A 16,700-nucleotide genomic window follows, 5' to 3' on the forward strand; every position below is an offset into this window, starting at 1 on the left:
TAATGGGAGAGACACAAGCAAAGCACACTGAGTGATTCTTTCTGAAGACAATATAAACTCAGACTATCAGGATCATTGCTTTGAATTCAAAATCTTCTCTTTTTCACTCAAAGTGGTTTCAAGTATTTAAGAAACTTTAAAGAGAAGCCGAGAAAAACAGCTAAAGAGCTGCTGTTAAGATTTTAGAGCTGTGGCTGAATTTGGATTGACATCATTGTAGTCAGAGCTCTCCTCTGGGTCACCACGTTGCCCTGTTGAGGTGATCAAATGAAAGCATTTCAAACCAAACTCCCTCTGTTTTGTCCACAAATGCATTTATTATCAGTGAGAATAATTACCAATGTATATTTTGCATTTCAAATCTCACATTTTGTGCACTCACTTGTCTTGTTAATGACTTTTAGCTGAATCACAGATGTAACATTGGTGAAATCACCTTCTGCTGGACCTGAAATAATAATCTGATTGACTTTCATGTTAAACACAGTTATTGTATAATCATTAGGGGTGCAACGATACTCGTATCGATATTGAACCGTTCGATACAGTGCTTTCGGTTCGGTACACATATGTATCGAACAATACAAAATTTTTTATTTATTTTATCAACTTTTCTTCTGACGATGCTGTCTGTGTTGAGAGCTCAGTGGATCTGCGTTCGACTACTCCGCCTAGGCTGCACTGTCGAGTGCAGATCCACTGAGCGCAGCACAAGCTAGCAAGACAGAAGCTAAGCTCGATGCAACATGGCAAATTGAACCTCCCCCACCCTAATTCAGATCTGGCCTTTGGAACTATTTTGGTCTTCATGTGACGTATGACCCTGAAGGTAAGCGCGTCATGGACAAAAGTAAAACAGTATGTTGGATGTGCCACGCAATGCTCAATTACATGGGTGGGAACTACTGCGTTAGCACAGTTAGCTTGTTAACGTGTTGACGACGTCCAGCCCCACGCACAGGGCGATCCGCGGTAGCTCGTTAACGGAGATTTGCCGTGTTGTGGCGTTAACGTCATTTCAGATTAACGCTGACAGCACTAGTGGGAACCCAACGAATATGACTGCACATTTACTCCGACAACATCCTAGTGCAAAGACAAGTGGAAGCAGACAAAAACAACAAGCACGCATGCTACAAACTTTACCCGAGTCACTTAGACAGTCGTTAGCACATGATTCTCCTTATGTGGACCTGATATGTTTAATATGCTGCTGAGAATATAGCCCAGAAGAAGCGTATAGTATAGCTTTTATTTTGGAAAGAGACATTTCTCTGTAATAAACTCTCTTTTCCAAAGATGAGTGATTTCTCCATCAGATAGATTTATTATTTTATCCCTTTGTTGTTTCAGCAACATTAAATTTAAAAACTGTACGCTTGAGTTAAAATATATATTTATAATTTTAATAAATTACAAATTAAAAAAGCATGAACATTTTTTTTTGTATCGAAAAAATATCGAACCGTGACACCAAAGTATCGAACCGAACCGTGAATTTTGTGTATCGTTGCACCGCTAATAATCATCCAGCTTCCACAAGCTCTATATTAATGAAAGTGTAAGCTTTACCATTTTCATTGTTTTCACATCTTCTGACTGTCTCATAGACACAACGATCACCTGCAGGTCAGAGAAAATCAGTCACCTCATGTCTGTGATACTAATTTGTTTCCACTTTATTTATGATCTGTGTCTTTAAAAATATATATATGAAGAAGAAGAAAAAATATAGTTCTGACCTTTGGACCATCTGCAGCCAAACAACAAGAACGGAAGGAAAATAAACATGAATCCAAGAATTATTCTAAAGATCATCAGAAGAGGAAATGAAGAGCTCTCAGGTGTGGACACAGTAACTGTAAATAAGAACGTTTCATTTTTAATACATGATTTAGCTTAAAAAAATTAAGCTGAACTAAATTCAAAAAGTACTTAATTAAAAAATTTATAAAACAGCATTGTTGAACATTATTGATGAAAAAACTAAATCCTTAAACAAAAGTACACATTTGCAGCACACGGGGGAAGAATTCATCTACAATAAATCACATCGCATGTCTTGATCCTGCTCACCTTTAACTGACATCCAGCTCTGTGCTGACTCTCTTCCTGAGTACTGACACTTGTAGAAACCTTCATCAGACTTTGACACTGCAGAGATCTTCAGCTCCCCTCGGGTATCATTTTGAATAAGTTTGTCATTGTGATAGAAAAACACATTGGAAAGTATTTTTTGTGTTCTCAAACTGCAGCTCAGAATAACAGAAGCTCCCTCAGTCACAGGATGAACAGGACTCACCAGGATAGGACCATTACCATCATCTGTGACACAATCACACACAATTGTTTCAGTCACATCAGCTAGTGCACACTTTTAGAAAAAGCTGACAAACAATAACAAGAACAGATTGTACAGATGCTTTTTAATCATGAAGATCTGATCTTCTGTGTTTAAAAACTACTGTATGTGTCCTATGTTTTCCACATAAAATTACTTCACATACAGCAAAGCTGGGACAAAAGTTCATGTGACGTCTAAATCATTCAAATCCAAGAAGTAAATGTATAATAACATACTCTGTACAGTGATGTTGACTGCACTGCTGAACTCTCCTGATCCAGACTCACACCAGTACACTGCAGTATCTGACTCTGATGTGTTGATGTCACATGTGGATCCAGTCATTCTCCTACAGTCAGAGTACAGTCGGCCGTCCTCAGAGAACTTCCTCACTCTCCACTCAGTGAAGTTTCCCTCACAGGTCAGTGAGACAGAGTCAGAGGTGAAGTGTTGCACTCTGTCAGGACTCACTGTGAGAGACGCTGCTGAACGAACATCTGGAAACAACATGCAGTGAAGAGACAAAGCTCACAGATGTTAGGATTCAAAATATCACAGTGAAAATATTCTTTTGACTTTTGTGTGGTTCACAGGAGTCCTGATAGTTATGCAGCCAGATTTACAGACTTTCAAATCATCAACATGAAGATTAAAATTCCTCAATCTGACCTGCAGACCAGACAAACTTTGGTTGACTGTGATCAGTGTGATACTCTGGGTCTCCTCTTCCAGCTCTGCACACATATCCTGCTGTGTGTGTCTGTCCATGAATGATGTAGGAGTCCTGTGCAGTCCCACTGCCATCAGGTAGCAGCTCATAACTGGAGGATTTCCCTGATAGATCAGGAACAGCTTTATACCAGTAGAAGCTCCATCCTGCAGACGGATGTTCAGCCTCACAGTTCAGAGTTACTGAGGCTCCAGGACTCAGCCATGATGGAGACACAGTGAGGACAGGACGGGGTTTATCTGTTCAACAAAGATTTTCTCTCAATGTTTCATCTCTTAACTCTGAATTCAATGTCACTAAAATGTTGACTCACAAATATTTATGATGAACTTTCAGAGTGAGACTATCTAAACATGTCAAATATCTCAACATGTACTAATAAAAACACGTTTTTACAAACTGTTTCTATTTCCAGGTTAAATGAACTATGACTCTACTTACTGTCAGAAACTGTCAGTGTGACTGAATCACTCCACTCTGTTGTTTTATGCTGTGAACTTTTCATTCTGCCCTTACAGCGATAGTTTCCACTGTTGGATGATGAAGCAGATCTAATCCTGTATTCATTTTGATTTGGAGCTTTTATCATGCTGTTTGTTTCCCACTCATAATCCCACTCAGTGTCACCTTTCAGTCTTATTTGACACAGTCCAGTTCAAGAATTGCTCAACATCATAATGCTAAACAGGTTAAAGAAATACAATGCTGTTGTGTCTTCATCTAAATGCTGAATCGTGAATTTATTCTACATTGTTCTTTAAACCCCAAATCAAAACTTCACTTATTCCCTGTTGTACTCTGTGTAGTAAAATGGGTTTTCCTCTTCCTCCTCTGCACGAAGGAAGAGACCTTCCTGTGAGACACTGTTTTGTCCACTCGAGTTGAAAATTGCAAGGCTTAAAGGATTTCAAGTCTCATTGCAAGTAATTCTATCATGACTCAAAAAGATCACTCAGTGTGAGCTCCAATGTGAATTTTTAATATTTAATTCACTGTTTTAGGAATATATTTGTTATAATGATAGTAAATGTTATACTTGAAGTGTGACATAATTTACTGATCAGACTCTAGAAGAATCAGATGTTCTACTGCAGAGAAATGAACACTTTCTAATCCTAAATACATTTAGTGGATATATTTTATGTACTTTGATTTTGTCTAAGAGTTAATGTCAATAATAATAATAATAATAATAATAATAATGTAAATGGAGAAAAATGATAAATCATATCAGCACCAGCCAAATCTTTAAATAAAATTAGGCCATTTTACAGTTTTAAATCGCAGCTAGACTTTTTCCAAATTTTCTATTTAAAAAAAGTGTGTCTAGCAATCCATTTAAAAATAAATTTAGGCTAAAAAAAACTGAACTAACTACACCATAATACAGTAAGTTGCTGGAATAGGTAAAACTCCACATGTGGAGCCACAGGGAAAAAAATGCTCAGATACTCAGAAGACAAACCAGTGAATATAGAAATGGAGGAGAAGAAGAATAAAAGGAAAAAGAAATAAATAATAAATTAGACAAATACATAATTTTTTCTTAGTGGATGTGCTAAGACAGGTTCACCATCTGTACAGTAGATGTTGACAGGGCAGATAAGAAAGATGATGCTGTGATACACATTGTTCTATACTGGATCTTTCACTGTGAATACTTTTATTCAACAAAGAAAAAAAAAACAGTACTTTTATTGCCATCTGAAAGTCGAGCAGCACTAAGATAGCTAGAAAACTGTATCATAGAATAAGCCTTTTTATTTTTTTTTTTACCTATTATAGATGAAACATCTTGAACTTACACAATACAGTCAGTGTGATGATATCACTCCACTCTGAGAAGAAATAGTCCCTTCTGCCCCGGCAGCTGTATCCTCCACTGTCAGACTCAGTAGCTCTGATGATTCTGTATTCATTGGATGTTGGAGGTGTGTTTAACTTGGCTGCTCTCCATTCATACGTCCACTGAGCTCCTTCACCTCCCTGAATCTCACATCTGACAGTGACTGTCTCACCGCTGTATATCTGAATCCAGGATGGCTGCAGGGTCACAGTGGGCTTATTGAGAACTGTTCACAGAAAAATAGTCATAAAATAGAAACAAAATCAACAGAGAAATATTAAGATGTGTATTTCATAATAATGGTAAATTTGTTGTTTTATAGTGAAGAATGGACCTGCACAAAAATAAAAGGATCATTTTGTGTCGATTTAACAGATGGAGAAAAACAGTGAGACCGTGAGGAGAAACTGTATGACTATATGACTTCCTTTTCTGGTGCCACTGTGGCTGTGGGTTTATCTGCTCTTATGAAAAGGATATATACATACATACATACACACACATATACTACCAGACAAAAAGTTGGACACATGTTCTTATTTAAAGGTTTTCTCTTTATTTTCATGACTATTTAACCTGTAGGTTCTCACAGGACAAAATAGCCACCCCTCGCTTCAATTACTGCTTTACACACTCATTATCTCAATGACCTTCATGATGTTGTCACCTGAAATGGTTTTCAGTCTTGAAGGAGTTCACAGAGATGATGAGAAATATCAAACAATCAAACACAAGAAACACAAGCCGGATGGGATGGCACATCGCTGCATGATGCTGTGATAACCACGCTGGTTCAGCGTGCCTTCAATTTTGAATAAATCCCCAACAGTGTCACCAACAAAGCAGCCCCACACCATCACACCTCCTCCTCTATGCTTCACGGTGGGAACCATGCATGTAGAGACCATCTTTTTACCTTTCCCGCGTCACACAAAGACACAACAGGTCGAACCAAACATCTCAAATTTTGACTCATCAAACCAAAGCACAGATTCCCACTGGTCTAATGTCCATTCCTTGAGTTTCATGGTCCAAACAAATCTGTTCTGCTTGTTGCTTTTCCCTAGTCGTGAGTTCTTAGCAGCTATTTGACCATAAAAGCCCGATTTGCGCAGTCTCCTCTGGACAGTTGATGTAGAGATGTGTCTGCTACTGGAACTCTGTGTGGCATTTATCTGGGCTCTAATTTGAGGTGCTGTTAAGTTGCAATTTGTGAGGCTGAATTTATCCTCAGCAGCAGAGGTGACTCTTGGTCTTCCTTTCCTGGGGCGGTCCACATGTGAGCCAGTTTCATTGTAGCGTTTGATGGTTATTGCAACTGCACTTGTGACACATTCAAAGTAGAGATGGCACGATACCACTTTTTTATGTCCGATACCGATATCATAAATTTGGATATCTGCCAATACCGGTATGAATCCGATATAGTGTGTTTTTTAATCAATAAAACTGTTTTTTTAATATATTGCTGCATTTTGTATAAGTTCATACTCAAGTTTAAATAAACAACAACACTAAAGCTATTCTGTTATACCTGTATGTAAAAAATACACTGCACCCAAAATATTTCATTGTTCAGCAAAACTGATCAATCTAATAAACTTAAACCTACTCCATCCTCCCTATGCTGGTATTTTAAAGAGTACTTAGCAGAAATATTAAGCAACCTAACTAATAGGGTTGCCAACTCCCAGCAAAAAAAAATAGGGAACCACCCCCCACCCTCCACCTCATGATGCTTAATTGACGTAATCAACTTTAATTTGATGCAGGGTGAAAAAAAAATGCATAGAAATAAATTATTTTTTAAGAATAATTAAATAGATTCAACATCTTTCTTCAACAGAACTGCAGACTGCACAGATGGTATCTTCCCAAAGGAAAAAGTACTATAGCTTACTAGGGTATATTAGACTTAACAGTTACTATATACAGTAATGGACTTCTATACATTTTACATCAGATTCAAACTTTGGGTGTAAGATTCAGATAATTATTTATTAAAAGCTAGACATTTTAAATTAGAATAAGAAAGAAAAGTATGTCTTTGTGCCCCCTTTTCCCTGTTCATGCCCTATCGGCCCCCCTGGCTAAACTTTGCTAGATCCGCCCCTGCACAGTTACCAGCCGTCAGCTACGTAGAAAAGGATCCTGGTGTAGAAAGTAATATTAAATAAATTCTAACAGCAGCTTATCAAGCTTAAACGTGCTGCTGTTGTTCAGCCGCTGGTTTCCTATTTCTGATGCGAAGTGGGCCAAAAACAAAGAAGAGAGACGGACTCGCGACAGAAAAGCCGATCAGCTGATCATTAAGCAGTTTCATGATTGAAGTAGCAGCAAGAACAGGTAGTCGCTCCATATATCGGTTGTTAAGCTTAACGTGGGAATGCTTTACAAACATTCAGAGATGAACTTACACACTTGCTTTAATTCTCTCTGGGATAACTTCCTCGGAGATGAAATGCTGGTTTGGTAGCGAGGCTACAAATACACACAGCCCCTCTATCACGTGATGCATACGGCTCCAACGTGCTACGGTTATGAGCTGAGTTACGCGGTGTGGCAAGTTTTGTGAGCTGCTTTTTTGATATTTAATGGATCGGATTACATGTTTTTATTTCTCTCCGATATCCGATCCAGTAATTTACGTCAGTATTGGACCGATACCGATAGGTGATATCAGATCGGTCCATCTCTAATTCAAAGTTTTAGCAGTTTCCAGACTGACTGACTGAAGCTCTTAAAGTAATGATGGACTGTTGTTTCTCTTTACTTAACTGATTGGTTCTTGCTATAGTATAAATTCCAACAGTTGTCAAATAGGGCTGTCAGCTGTGTACCAACCTGACTTCTGCACAACACAACTGATGGTCCCAACCCGTTAAGAAGACAAGAAATTCCACAAATAAACTCAGACAAGGCACAGCTGTGAAGGGAAACATTTCAGGTGACGACATCATGAAGCTTATTGAGAGAAGGCCAAGGGTTTGCAGCGCTGTAAACAAAGCAAGGGGTGGCTACTTTGAGGAGTCTAAAATATAAAACATATTTAGAGTTTTTTTTATGATTTTTTTCTTTGTTACATAATTCCATATACCTTGGTTCATATCTCTGATATCTTCAGTTGTATAAATCTACAATTTTGTCTGACTAACAATGTAACATGCTTTGCAGACCATTGAATTCATCCTGTGCTGACCATTATGACATTTGTCAAATGGAGATCACACAACAAACATGACTTACTTGATCCTGACAATGTGAAGGCTTCACTCCACTCTGTTGAAGAATATGAGTCATCTCTGCGTCGACTCTTACACATGTAGTCTCCACTGCTGGACTCAGAAACTCTGAATGTCACATCATTATTGTGCGTCCACTGTGTGGGTGTCCTGGGTCCTCTCCATTCATACTCCCACTCAGTGGTTTCACCTCCTTCCTGCACCTCACATGTCAGAGTGATCGTCTCACCTCTGAATATCTGAGGCCAGTTGGGTTGTTGTTTTACAACAACTTTATTGGAAACTGTTTACACATATTAACAGTTGAGATACAAATAGAAACATGAAATCAACACAGAAAACTTAACATTGTATGTTTGATAATCATGAGTGAATGTATATTTCAAACTAAATGACTGAACTCACTGGTTTTCTCAATGGTGACATCATCACTTCTATCAGTGTAGTAAACTGTGTTTCCTCTTGTTCCTCTGCAGCTGTAGATTCCTCCTTGAGATACTCTGATATCTCTGTTTTGTTGATCTCTGATTTGAACTTCAGAGGTTGTTTGGGTTCGTCTGAACCACTCATATTTCCATCCATCAGAGCTCTGCACAGAGCAGGTCAGTGTCACACTGCCCCCTACTGGTATGATTGTTGTTCCTGCTGTCAGTGTGGCCCTGGGTTTACCTGCCATTAATTTACAGGAAAAAGTAGAATAGATTGTCACTTGTCTCAGGAAGAAATTTCTTACAGTACTGATCACACTTTAAATATTCACTTAGTAGTTTAGTATAAATGAGTAATCAGCAAATCAGACATATTAGACTGTGTTACAAACTCAAATTCCCTCTGATTTATTACCTGCCTATATTATATAATTTCCTCCTCGCCCTCAGCGGGCGGTCTTCTTTCAAGGTCGGGTCCTCTACCAGAGGCCTGGGAGCTTGACGGTCTTGCACAGTATCTTTCCTGTTCCTAGGACTGCACTCGTCTGGACAGAGATCTTGGATGTTGGTTCCTGGGATCTGCTGGAGCCACTTGCCTAGCTTGGGATCACTGCACCTAGCGCTCCGATTACCTCTGGGACCCCTGTTACTTTCACCCTCCACATATTCTCAAGGTCTTCTCTGAGCCCTTGTTACTTCTCCATCTTCTTGTGTTCCTTTTTCCTGATGTTGCTGTCATTCGGTATCACTACGTCTATTACTAAGGCCGTCTTCTTCCGCTTATCTACCACCACTATGTCTGGTTGGTTCGGCATCACCATTTTGTGCAGCTGTAACTGGAAGTCCCACAGGATCTTAGCTTGGTCATTCTTGATCACCCTACGGGAGGTCTCCCATTTTGGCCTCAGGGCTTCCAGGCCATACTCGGCACAGATGTTTCTGTATACTATGCTGGCCACTTGGTTATGGCGTTCCATGTGTGCCCTGCCTGCTTGCATCTTGCACCCCACTGTTATGTGCTGGATTCTCTCAGGGGCATCTTTACACAGCCTGCCTCTGGGGTCTTGCCTGATGTGGCAGACCCCAGCCTCTATGGATCTTGTGTTCAGAGTTTGTGCCTGTGCTGCCCTTATTAGTGCCTCTGTGTTGTGTTTCAGTCCAGCTTTGTCCAGCCACTGGCAGGACTTCTGGATGTCATCCACTTCCTCTATCTGCCTGTTGTACATAACCTGCAGATACTATACTATATTTTCATCCTGTTTATTTATGTCATTATTGTCCTCAGATGATGGAGCAGCAGGTCAGCATTGGCGTCTCTATACCAGCTGAAAGTTCATGACACAAAGTGGTGACAAACTGTCTACAATGAGGCTACTATCAGCTGCAGCTCTTTGTCTGACTAACAATGTAACATGCTTTGCAGACCATTGAATTCATCCTGTGCTGACCATTATGACATTTGTCAAATGGAGATCACACAACAAACATGACTTACTTGATGCTGACAATGTGAAGACTTCACTCCACTCTGTTGAAGAATATGAGTCATCTCTGCGTCGACTCTTACACATGTAGTCTCCACTGCTGGACTCAGAAACTCTGAATGTCACATCATTATTGTGTGTCCACTGTGTGGGTGTCCTGGGTCCTCTCCATTCATACCACCACTCAGTGGTTTCACCTCCTTCCTGCACCTCACATGTCAGAGTGATCGTCTCACCTCTGAATATCTGAGGCCAGTTGGGTTGTTGTTTTACAACAACTTTATTGGAAACTGTTTACACATATTAACAGTTGAGATACAAATAGAAACATGAAATCAACACAGAAAACTTAACACTGTATGTTTGATAATCATGAGTGAAAGTATATTTCAAACTAAATGACTGAACTCACAGGTTATCTCAATGGTGACATCATCACTTTTATCAGTGTAGTAAACTGGGTTTCCTCTTGTTCCTCTGCAGCTGTAGATTCCTCCTTGAGATACTCTGATATCTCTGTTTTGTTGACCTCTGATTTGAACTTCATAGGTTGTTTGGGTTCGTCTGAACCACTCATATTTCCATCCATCAGAGCTCTGCACAGAGCAGGTCAGTGTCACACTGCCCCCTACTGGTATGATTGTTGTTCCTGCTGTCAGTGTGGCCCTGGGTTTATCTACAATTAATTTACAGGAAAAAGTAGAATAGATTGTCACTTGTCTCAGGAAGAAATTTCTTACAGTACTGATCACACTTTAAATATTCACTTAGTAGTTTTGTATAAATGAGTAATCAGCAAATCAGACATATTAGACTGTGTTACAAACTCAAATTCCCTCTGATTTATTACCTGCCTATATTATATAATTTCCTCCTCGCCCTCAGCGGGCGGTCTTCTTTCAAGGTCGGGTCCTCTACCAGAGGCCTGGGAGCTTGACGGTCTTGCACAGTATCTTTCCTGTTCCTAGGACTGCACTCGTCTGGACAGAGATCTTGGATGTTGGTTCCTGGGATCTGCTGGAGCCACTTGCCTAGCTTGGGATCACTGCACCTAGCGCTCCGATTACCTCTGGGACCCCTGTTACTTTCACCCTCCACATATTCTCAAGGTCTTCTCTGAGCCCTTGTTACTTCTCCATCTTCTTGTGTTCCTTTTTCCTGATGTTGCTGTCATTCGGTATCACTACGTCTATTACTAAGGCCGTCTTCTTCCGCTTATCTACCACCACTATGTCTGGTTGGTTCGGCATCACCATTTTGTGCAGCTGTAACTGGAAGTCCCACAGGATCTTAGCTTGGTCATTCTTGATCACCCTACGGGAGGTCTCCCATTTTGGCCTCAGGGCTTCCAGGCCATACTCGGCACAGATGTTTCTGTATACTATGCTGGCCACTTGGTTATGGCGTTCCATGTGTGCCCTGCCTGCTTGCATCTTGCACCCCACTGTTATGTGCTGGATTCTCTCAGGGGCATCTTTACACAGCCTGCCTCTGGGGTCTTGCCTGATGTGGCAGACCCCAGCCTCTATGGATCTTGTGTTCAGAGTTTGTGCCTGTGCTGCCCTGATTAGTGCCTCTGTGTTGTGTTTCAGTCCAGCTTTGTCCAGCCACTGGCAGGACTTCTGGATGTCATCCACTTCCTCTATCTGCCGGTTGTACATAACCTGCAGATACTATACTATATTTTCATCCTGTTTATTTATGTTATTATTGTCCTCAGATGATGGAGCAGCAGGTCAGCATTGGCGTCTCTATACCAGCTGAAAGTTCATGACACAAAGTGGTGACAAACTGTCTACAATGAGGCTACTATCAGCTGCAGCTCTTTGTCTGACTAACAATGTAACATGCTTTGCAGACCATTGAATTCATCCTGTGCTGACCATGATGACATTTGTCAAATGGAGATCACACAACAAACATGACTTACTTGATACTGACAATGTGAAGGCTTCACTCCACTCTGTTGAAGAATATGAGTCATCTCTGCGTCGACTCTTACACATGTAGTCTCCACTGCTGGACTTAGAAACTCTGAATGTCACATCATTATTGTGTGTCCACTGTGTGGGTGTCCTGGGTCCTCTCCATTCATACTCCCACTCAGTGGTTTCACCTCCTTCCTGCACCTCACATGTCAGAGTGATCGTCTCACCTCTGAATATCTGAGGCCAGTTGGGTTGTTGTTTTACAACAACTTTACTGGAAACTGTTCACACATATTAACAGTTGAGATGTAAATAGAAACATGAAATCAACACAGAAAACTTAACATTGTATGTTTGATAATCATGAGTGAATGTATATTTCAAACTAAACTAAATATCTGCAATTAATTTACAGGAAAAAGTAAAACAGATTGTCACTTGTCTCAGGAAGAAATTTCTTACAGTACTGATCACACTTTAAATATTCACTCTTAGTAGAAATGACTAATTAAGTAAGTAAAATTTTATTTATATAGCACATTTCTAGATAAAAGATCACAAAGTGCTTCACAAAGTATAAAACAAAAACAGTCAAAAGTTAACAAAATGCAATTTTAAAAAGATGTGTTTTTAGCTGTTTTTTAAAAGTAATCACTGAGTCTGCAGATCTTAATTTCTGAGGAAGAGAATTCCACAGTCTGGCGGCCACAGTAGCAAAAGCTCTATCACCCTTGGTTTTCAGTCTTGTATACTGAATAACAAGTAGGCCCTGATCACAAGACCTCAGGGACCTACTAGGGGCATAGGGCTGTAAAAGTTCAATGATGTACGCTGGTGCTTGTTCTTGAAGAGCCTTAAATGTCAGAACCAGAATCTTAAAGTGGACTCTGAATTCAATGGGGAGCCAGTGCAGCTGTATAAGCAATGGTGTTACATGAGAGTATTTCGATGTTTTTGTCAGAAGCCTTGCTGCGGCATTTTGGACAATCTGCAGACGCTCCAAAGAGTTTTTGTTTAGACATGTAAACAGTGAATTACAGTAGTCCAATCGTGATGAAATGAATGCATGAATAACAATCTCCAGTTCAGTATGAGATACTATGGGGCTCAATTTAGAAATGTTTCTTAAATGATAGAAACAGGACCGAACCAGAGATTTGACGTGGACATCCAGGGTAAGAGCAGAATCAAAGGTTACCCCTAGGTTCCTGATAGACGATTTCACAAACGTTGAAAGAGGACCAAGAGCATTCATTATGTTAGGTACATGTCTGTCTGGAGCACATAGAAGGACTTCAGTCTTTTCTTCATTAAGTTGGAGGAAGTTGTCAGCCATCCAACCTTTGATGGTTTCTAAGCACACATTCAGAATCTGCAGCTTAGAAACATCTTCAGGTTTAAAAGATATATATAGCTGGATGTCGTCTGCGTAGCAGTGGTAGCAAATGTCCTCAAAGGGGCTCAAGATATGCTGGAGAGGAAGTAGATATATTAAAAACAATAAGGGCCCCAGCACAGAACCTTGTGGCACACCATAGGACAGGGACGTGGAAGATGACCTGTACTTAGAAACCGCCACAGAAAAGTATCGTTCATAGAGATACGAGGAGAACCACTCTAAGGCAGACCCAGATACACCAACCCAGTATTTCAGCCTTTCAAGCAAAATATAATGGTCAACGGTGTCAAAGGCTGACGTAAGGTCCAACATTAGGAGTACAGAACACTTTCCTGCATCGTTTTGCATCAGAATGTCATTGGAAACTCTAAGAAGGGCTGTTTCAGTAGAATGAGCTCTACGAAAGCCAGACTGAAATTTGTCAAAGATATTATGTTTGTCTAAAACTGCTGTAAGCTGCTTAGCCACAACCTTCTCTAATATCTTAGCAATTAACGGTATTTTTGAGATTGGTCTGTAATTGCTAGTGAGAGATGGGTCCAGCATAGGCTTTTTTAACAGGGGGTGTATAACAGCAGTTTTAAAATAAGCAGGGACTTTACCAGATCCCAGTGAGGTGTTAATTATGGTGAGCACACAGGGACCAATAGAGTGGAAGACATTTTTGAATAACGATGCGGGGTAAAATGTCGAGTGAACAGGAGGATGCTTTTGTTGCATTAATTATTTTTTCCAGCTCTGATAGTGAGACGGGTAAAAAGCTTTCTAAAACGACAGGCCGAGCTGGCGTAGGAACTGACAATGCAGATGCTGATGGGGACAATTTTTTCCTTACATTACTAATTTTTTCTAGAAAAAAAGAAAGAAATGTTTCGCAGTCTTCATTAGAAGAAATAATGGCAGCAGGTGGAGCAGGAGTAATAATATCAGTAATAGTGTCAAATAATACCTTAGGATTACCTCTGCTCTTTGCAACCAGATGAGAAAAATAAGCAGCCCTCGCATCTCTAATTGCATTGTTAAAAGAGGCTAAAAGATCCTTTAAGTAAAGGAGATGAACATTTAAATGAGTTTTCCTCCATAAGCGCTCAGCTTTACGACAATCACGTTTTATGGAGCGGATGTTGTCATTTAGCCAAGGTAAGGACTTGGAAACAGAAACGGGTCTCATTTTAACCGGACAGATTTCATCTAAAATCGAAAAACAATGGTTATTAAATAGATCTGTTAAGAAATCAACGCCGTTCTGCGGGGATAGTGTTAAATTAAAAGCATCCGAGAAATTCTCCGCTGTGGAGGAATTTATGATGCGCGAGATAATTGTCCGGTGAACAGGAGACAAAGGCTCATGAAAAGACATGTTAAAAAGAATACAGTGATGATCAGAGATAAAGATGTCCTCAGAACAAATAGAATCAATATTCAAACCCAAAGTAAAAACAAGGTCCAGTGTGTGTCCTTTGTTATGTGTGGGGCCGGACACATGCTGGGTAAAATGAAAAGAATCCATAATGTTGATAAAACCTCTGGCAAAGAGGTCGGAGTCATCATCAACATGTATGTTAAAATCCCCAACTAAAAGCAGTCTGGACAACCTCATAGTAGAGGACAGGAAGTCGCTAAACTCCGATAAAAACAAGCTATTTGGGCCGGGTGGACGATACACCACAGCACAATAAAAAGGATCCTTACTTCCGATTTTAATAAGCTGTAATTCAAAGGAAAGAAAGTGTCCAACTTTCACTGAACGGCAGTTGAAACGGCCCTGAAATGCCACCGCGAGACCTCCTCCACGACCAGATCCCCGAGGCTGGCTGATGACGGAATAGCCGTTCGGGCACATTTCAATGAGAGACGAATAGTCCAAGTCCCGCTGCCAGGTCTCGGTCAGAAATAAGAAGTCCAGTTTTTTAGAAGATATAAAATCGTTAAGCACGAACGATTTATTAGTCAATGATCGGGCATTAAAAAGCGCCATGTTCAGCGGGGTGAAAGCATCATTTTTGGCAGAGGCTCGAGTTAAAGGACGTAAATACTCGGGGTTTGAGCCTTCACGCTCGTAGATTCCACTCACCGAGGGGATGAAAAGCCAGTCAGCAGGAGAGTCTGGATGAACCCTTCTGAGGCAGCACGGTCTCGGAGAGCCGGGCCCTGCATATCCAAACAGGGACATGGAACACAAATTCCTCTCCATGGAGCTGTTCTGAGCATAGGTAACAAAGCACGCTCGACATCGCTTTCCAGTCAGCCCCCGCCGCCAGAAAAGCCTAAGCTTCACCTGGATACCTGCTCTTCTTCCTCTCCTTCTCCGTGGTCTGCGGGGAACGCTGAGGACGCTGGCCGAGGATCCAGCCACTGGCGGAGGATGGAAAGTGCCAAAGGAGTGCGGAGGAAAGTGCGGAGGATGGAAAGTGCCAAAGGAGGAGGAGGATGAGACATCTTGAGCCATCATTGAAGATCGGATGGATAGCAGCTTCAAAACAGCAGAGCAGAGAAAAACAGCACGACGAAAGAGCGTGACAAACTGCACCCGGCAGCGGCAAAGCCAAACACAGGCGCCATCATACCGGAAGCTATTAAGTTCATTTGTGTTACTCTGCATGTGACATATTGGACTGTGTTACACAATCAAACTCGCTCTGATTTATTATGTATGAAAAGAGAAATATCAGATAAAACATTTTTAAATTTCTCATCATATCTGTTTCCCTTTTCATTAATATTTTAATAGTTTCAGTGCACTAAACAACAACCTTTATTTCTGTTGGAGTCTGTTGAGTGTTATCGTGAATTTTTAATGTAAAATGTTATTTAGCAGTTGTCATTGGTCTATGAATTATTTAAAATGGAAACATTAAATCAATGAAAATAACTTTCAGTCAGTTTGAATGTTTGAATTTTGTCATGGATGGCCGACCATAAGTGTTCAGTGCAACGCGTGCTATCTTCCTTTTCCCAAACAATCATTTTTAATACGTTTTTGATAGTAGTTAAAAATATTAAAACACTACTATTAATAGTTCTATTTTAATATAGTACTGTTAAAATTAATTAAAATTTAATAGTAGTAAAATTACTTTATAAACTCTGATAAGGACAAATAGTCTGGGTATAAGAATAATAAACCTCTCCCACACTCCAGAAGAAATGAAAGATGCCAGTCAGTGCACTGTAACTATTGAAATATGATTTTCTGATTTTCACAGATTCAAATAAAGTCTCCAATAATATGATCACTTCTTTCTTGGCTCTTGACGGAGGCGGTCGCACTTTCTCCTTCTTCCTCTCACTGTCCCTTA

The 16,700-nt window shown here is 40.2% G+C and overlaps 1 protein-coding gene across 1 annotated transcript in view; it reads right to left on the reverse strand.

The window, feature by feature from the left end:
* Positions 1-15,850, reverse strand: part of LOC146390986 (basement membrane-specific heparan sulfate proteoglycan core protein-like) — a 34,131-nt gene extending 18,281 nt beyond the window's left edge. Inside the window, exons 1-15 of the mRNA XM_084922544.1 lie at positions 15,140-15,850; positions 12,798-12,915; positions 12,005-12,283; positions 10,487-10,750; positions 10,086-10,364; positions 8,568-8,831; positions 8,167-8,445; positions 4,880-5,146; positions 3,014-3,313; positions 2,581-2,841; positions 2,077-2,325; positions 1,743-1,859; positions 1,573-1,623; positions 383-448; positions 190-251 (exon numbers count right to left, since the gene is read on the reverse strand). Of these exons, the coding sequence (XP_084778670.1) occupies positions 190-251; positions 383-448; positions 1,573-1,623; positions 1,743-1,859; positions 2,077-2,325; positions 2,581-2,841; positions 3,014-3,313; positions 4,880-5,146; positions 8,167-8,445; positions 8,568-8,831; positions 10,086-10,364; positions 10,487-10,750; positions 12,005-12,283; positions 12,798-12,915; positions 15,140-15,850 (3,567 nt within the window). The remainder of the gene's footprint in view (positions 1-189; positions 252-382; positions 449-1,572; positions 1,624-1,742; positions 1,860-2,076; positions 2,326-2,580; positions 2,842-3,013; positions 3,314-4,879; positions 5,147-8,166; positions 8,446-8,567; positions 8,832-10,085; positions 10,365-10,486; positions 10,751-12,004; positions 12,284-12,797; positions 12,916-15,139) is intronic.
* Positions 15,851-16,700: the final 850 nt, after the last annotated feature.

The sequence above is a fragment of the Perissodus microlepis genome, chromosome 3 (genome assembly GCF_051167445.1).
Source record: "Perissodus microlepis isolate ML-2025 ecotype Zambia chromosome 3, ASM5116744v1, whole genome shotgun sequence".
Taxonomy (NCBI): Eukaryota; Metazoa; Chordata; class Actinopteri; order Cichliformes; family Cichlidae; genus Perissodus; species Perissodus microlepis.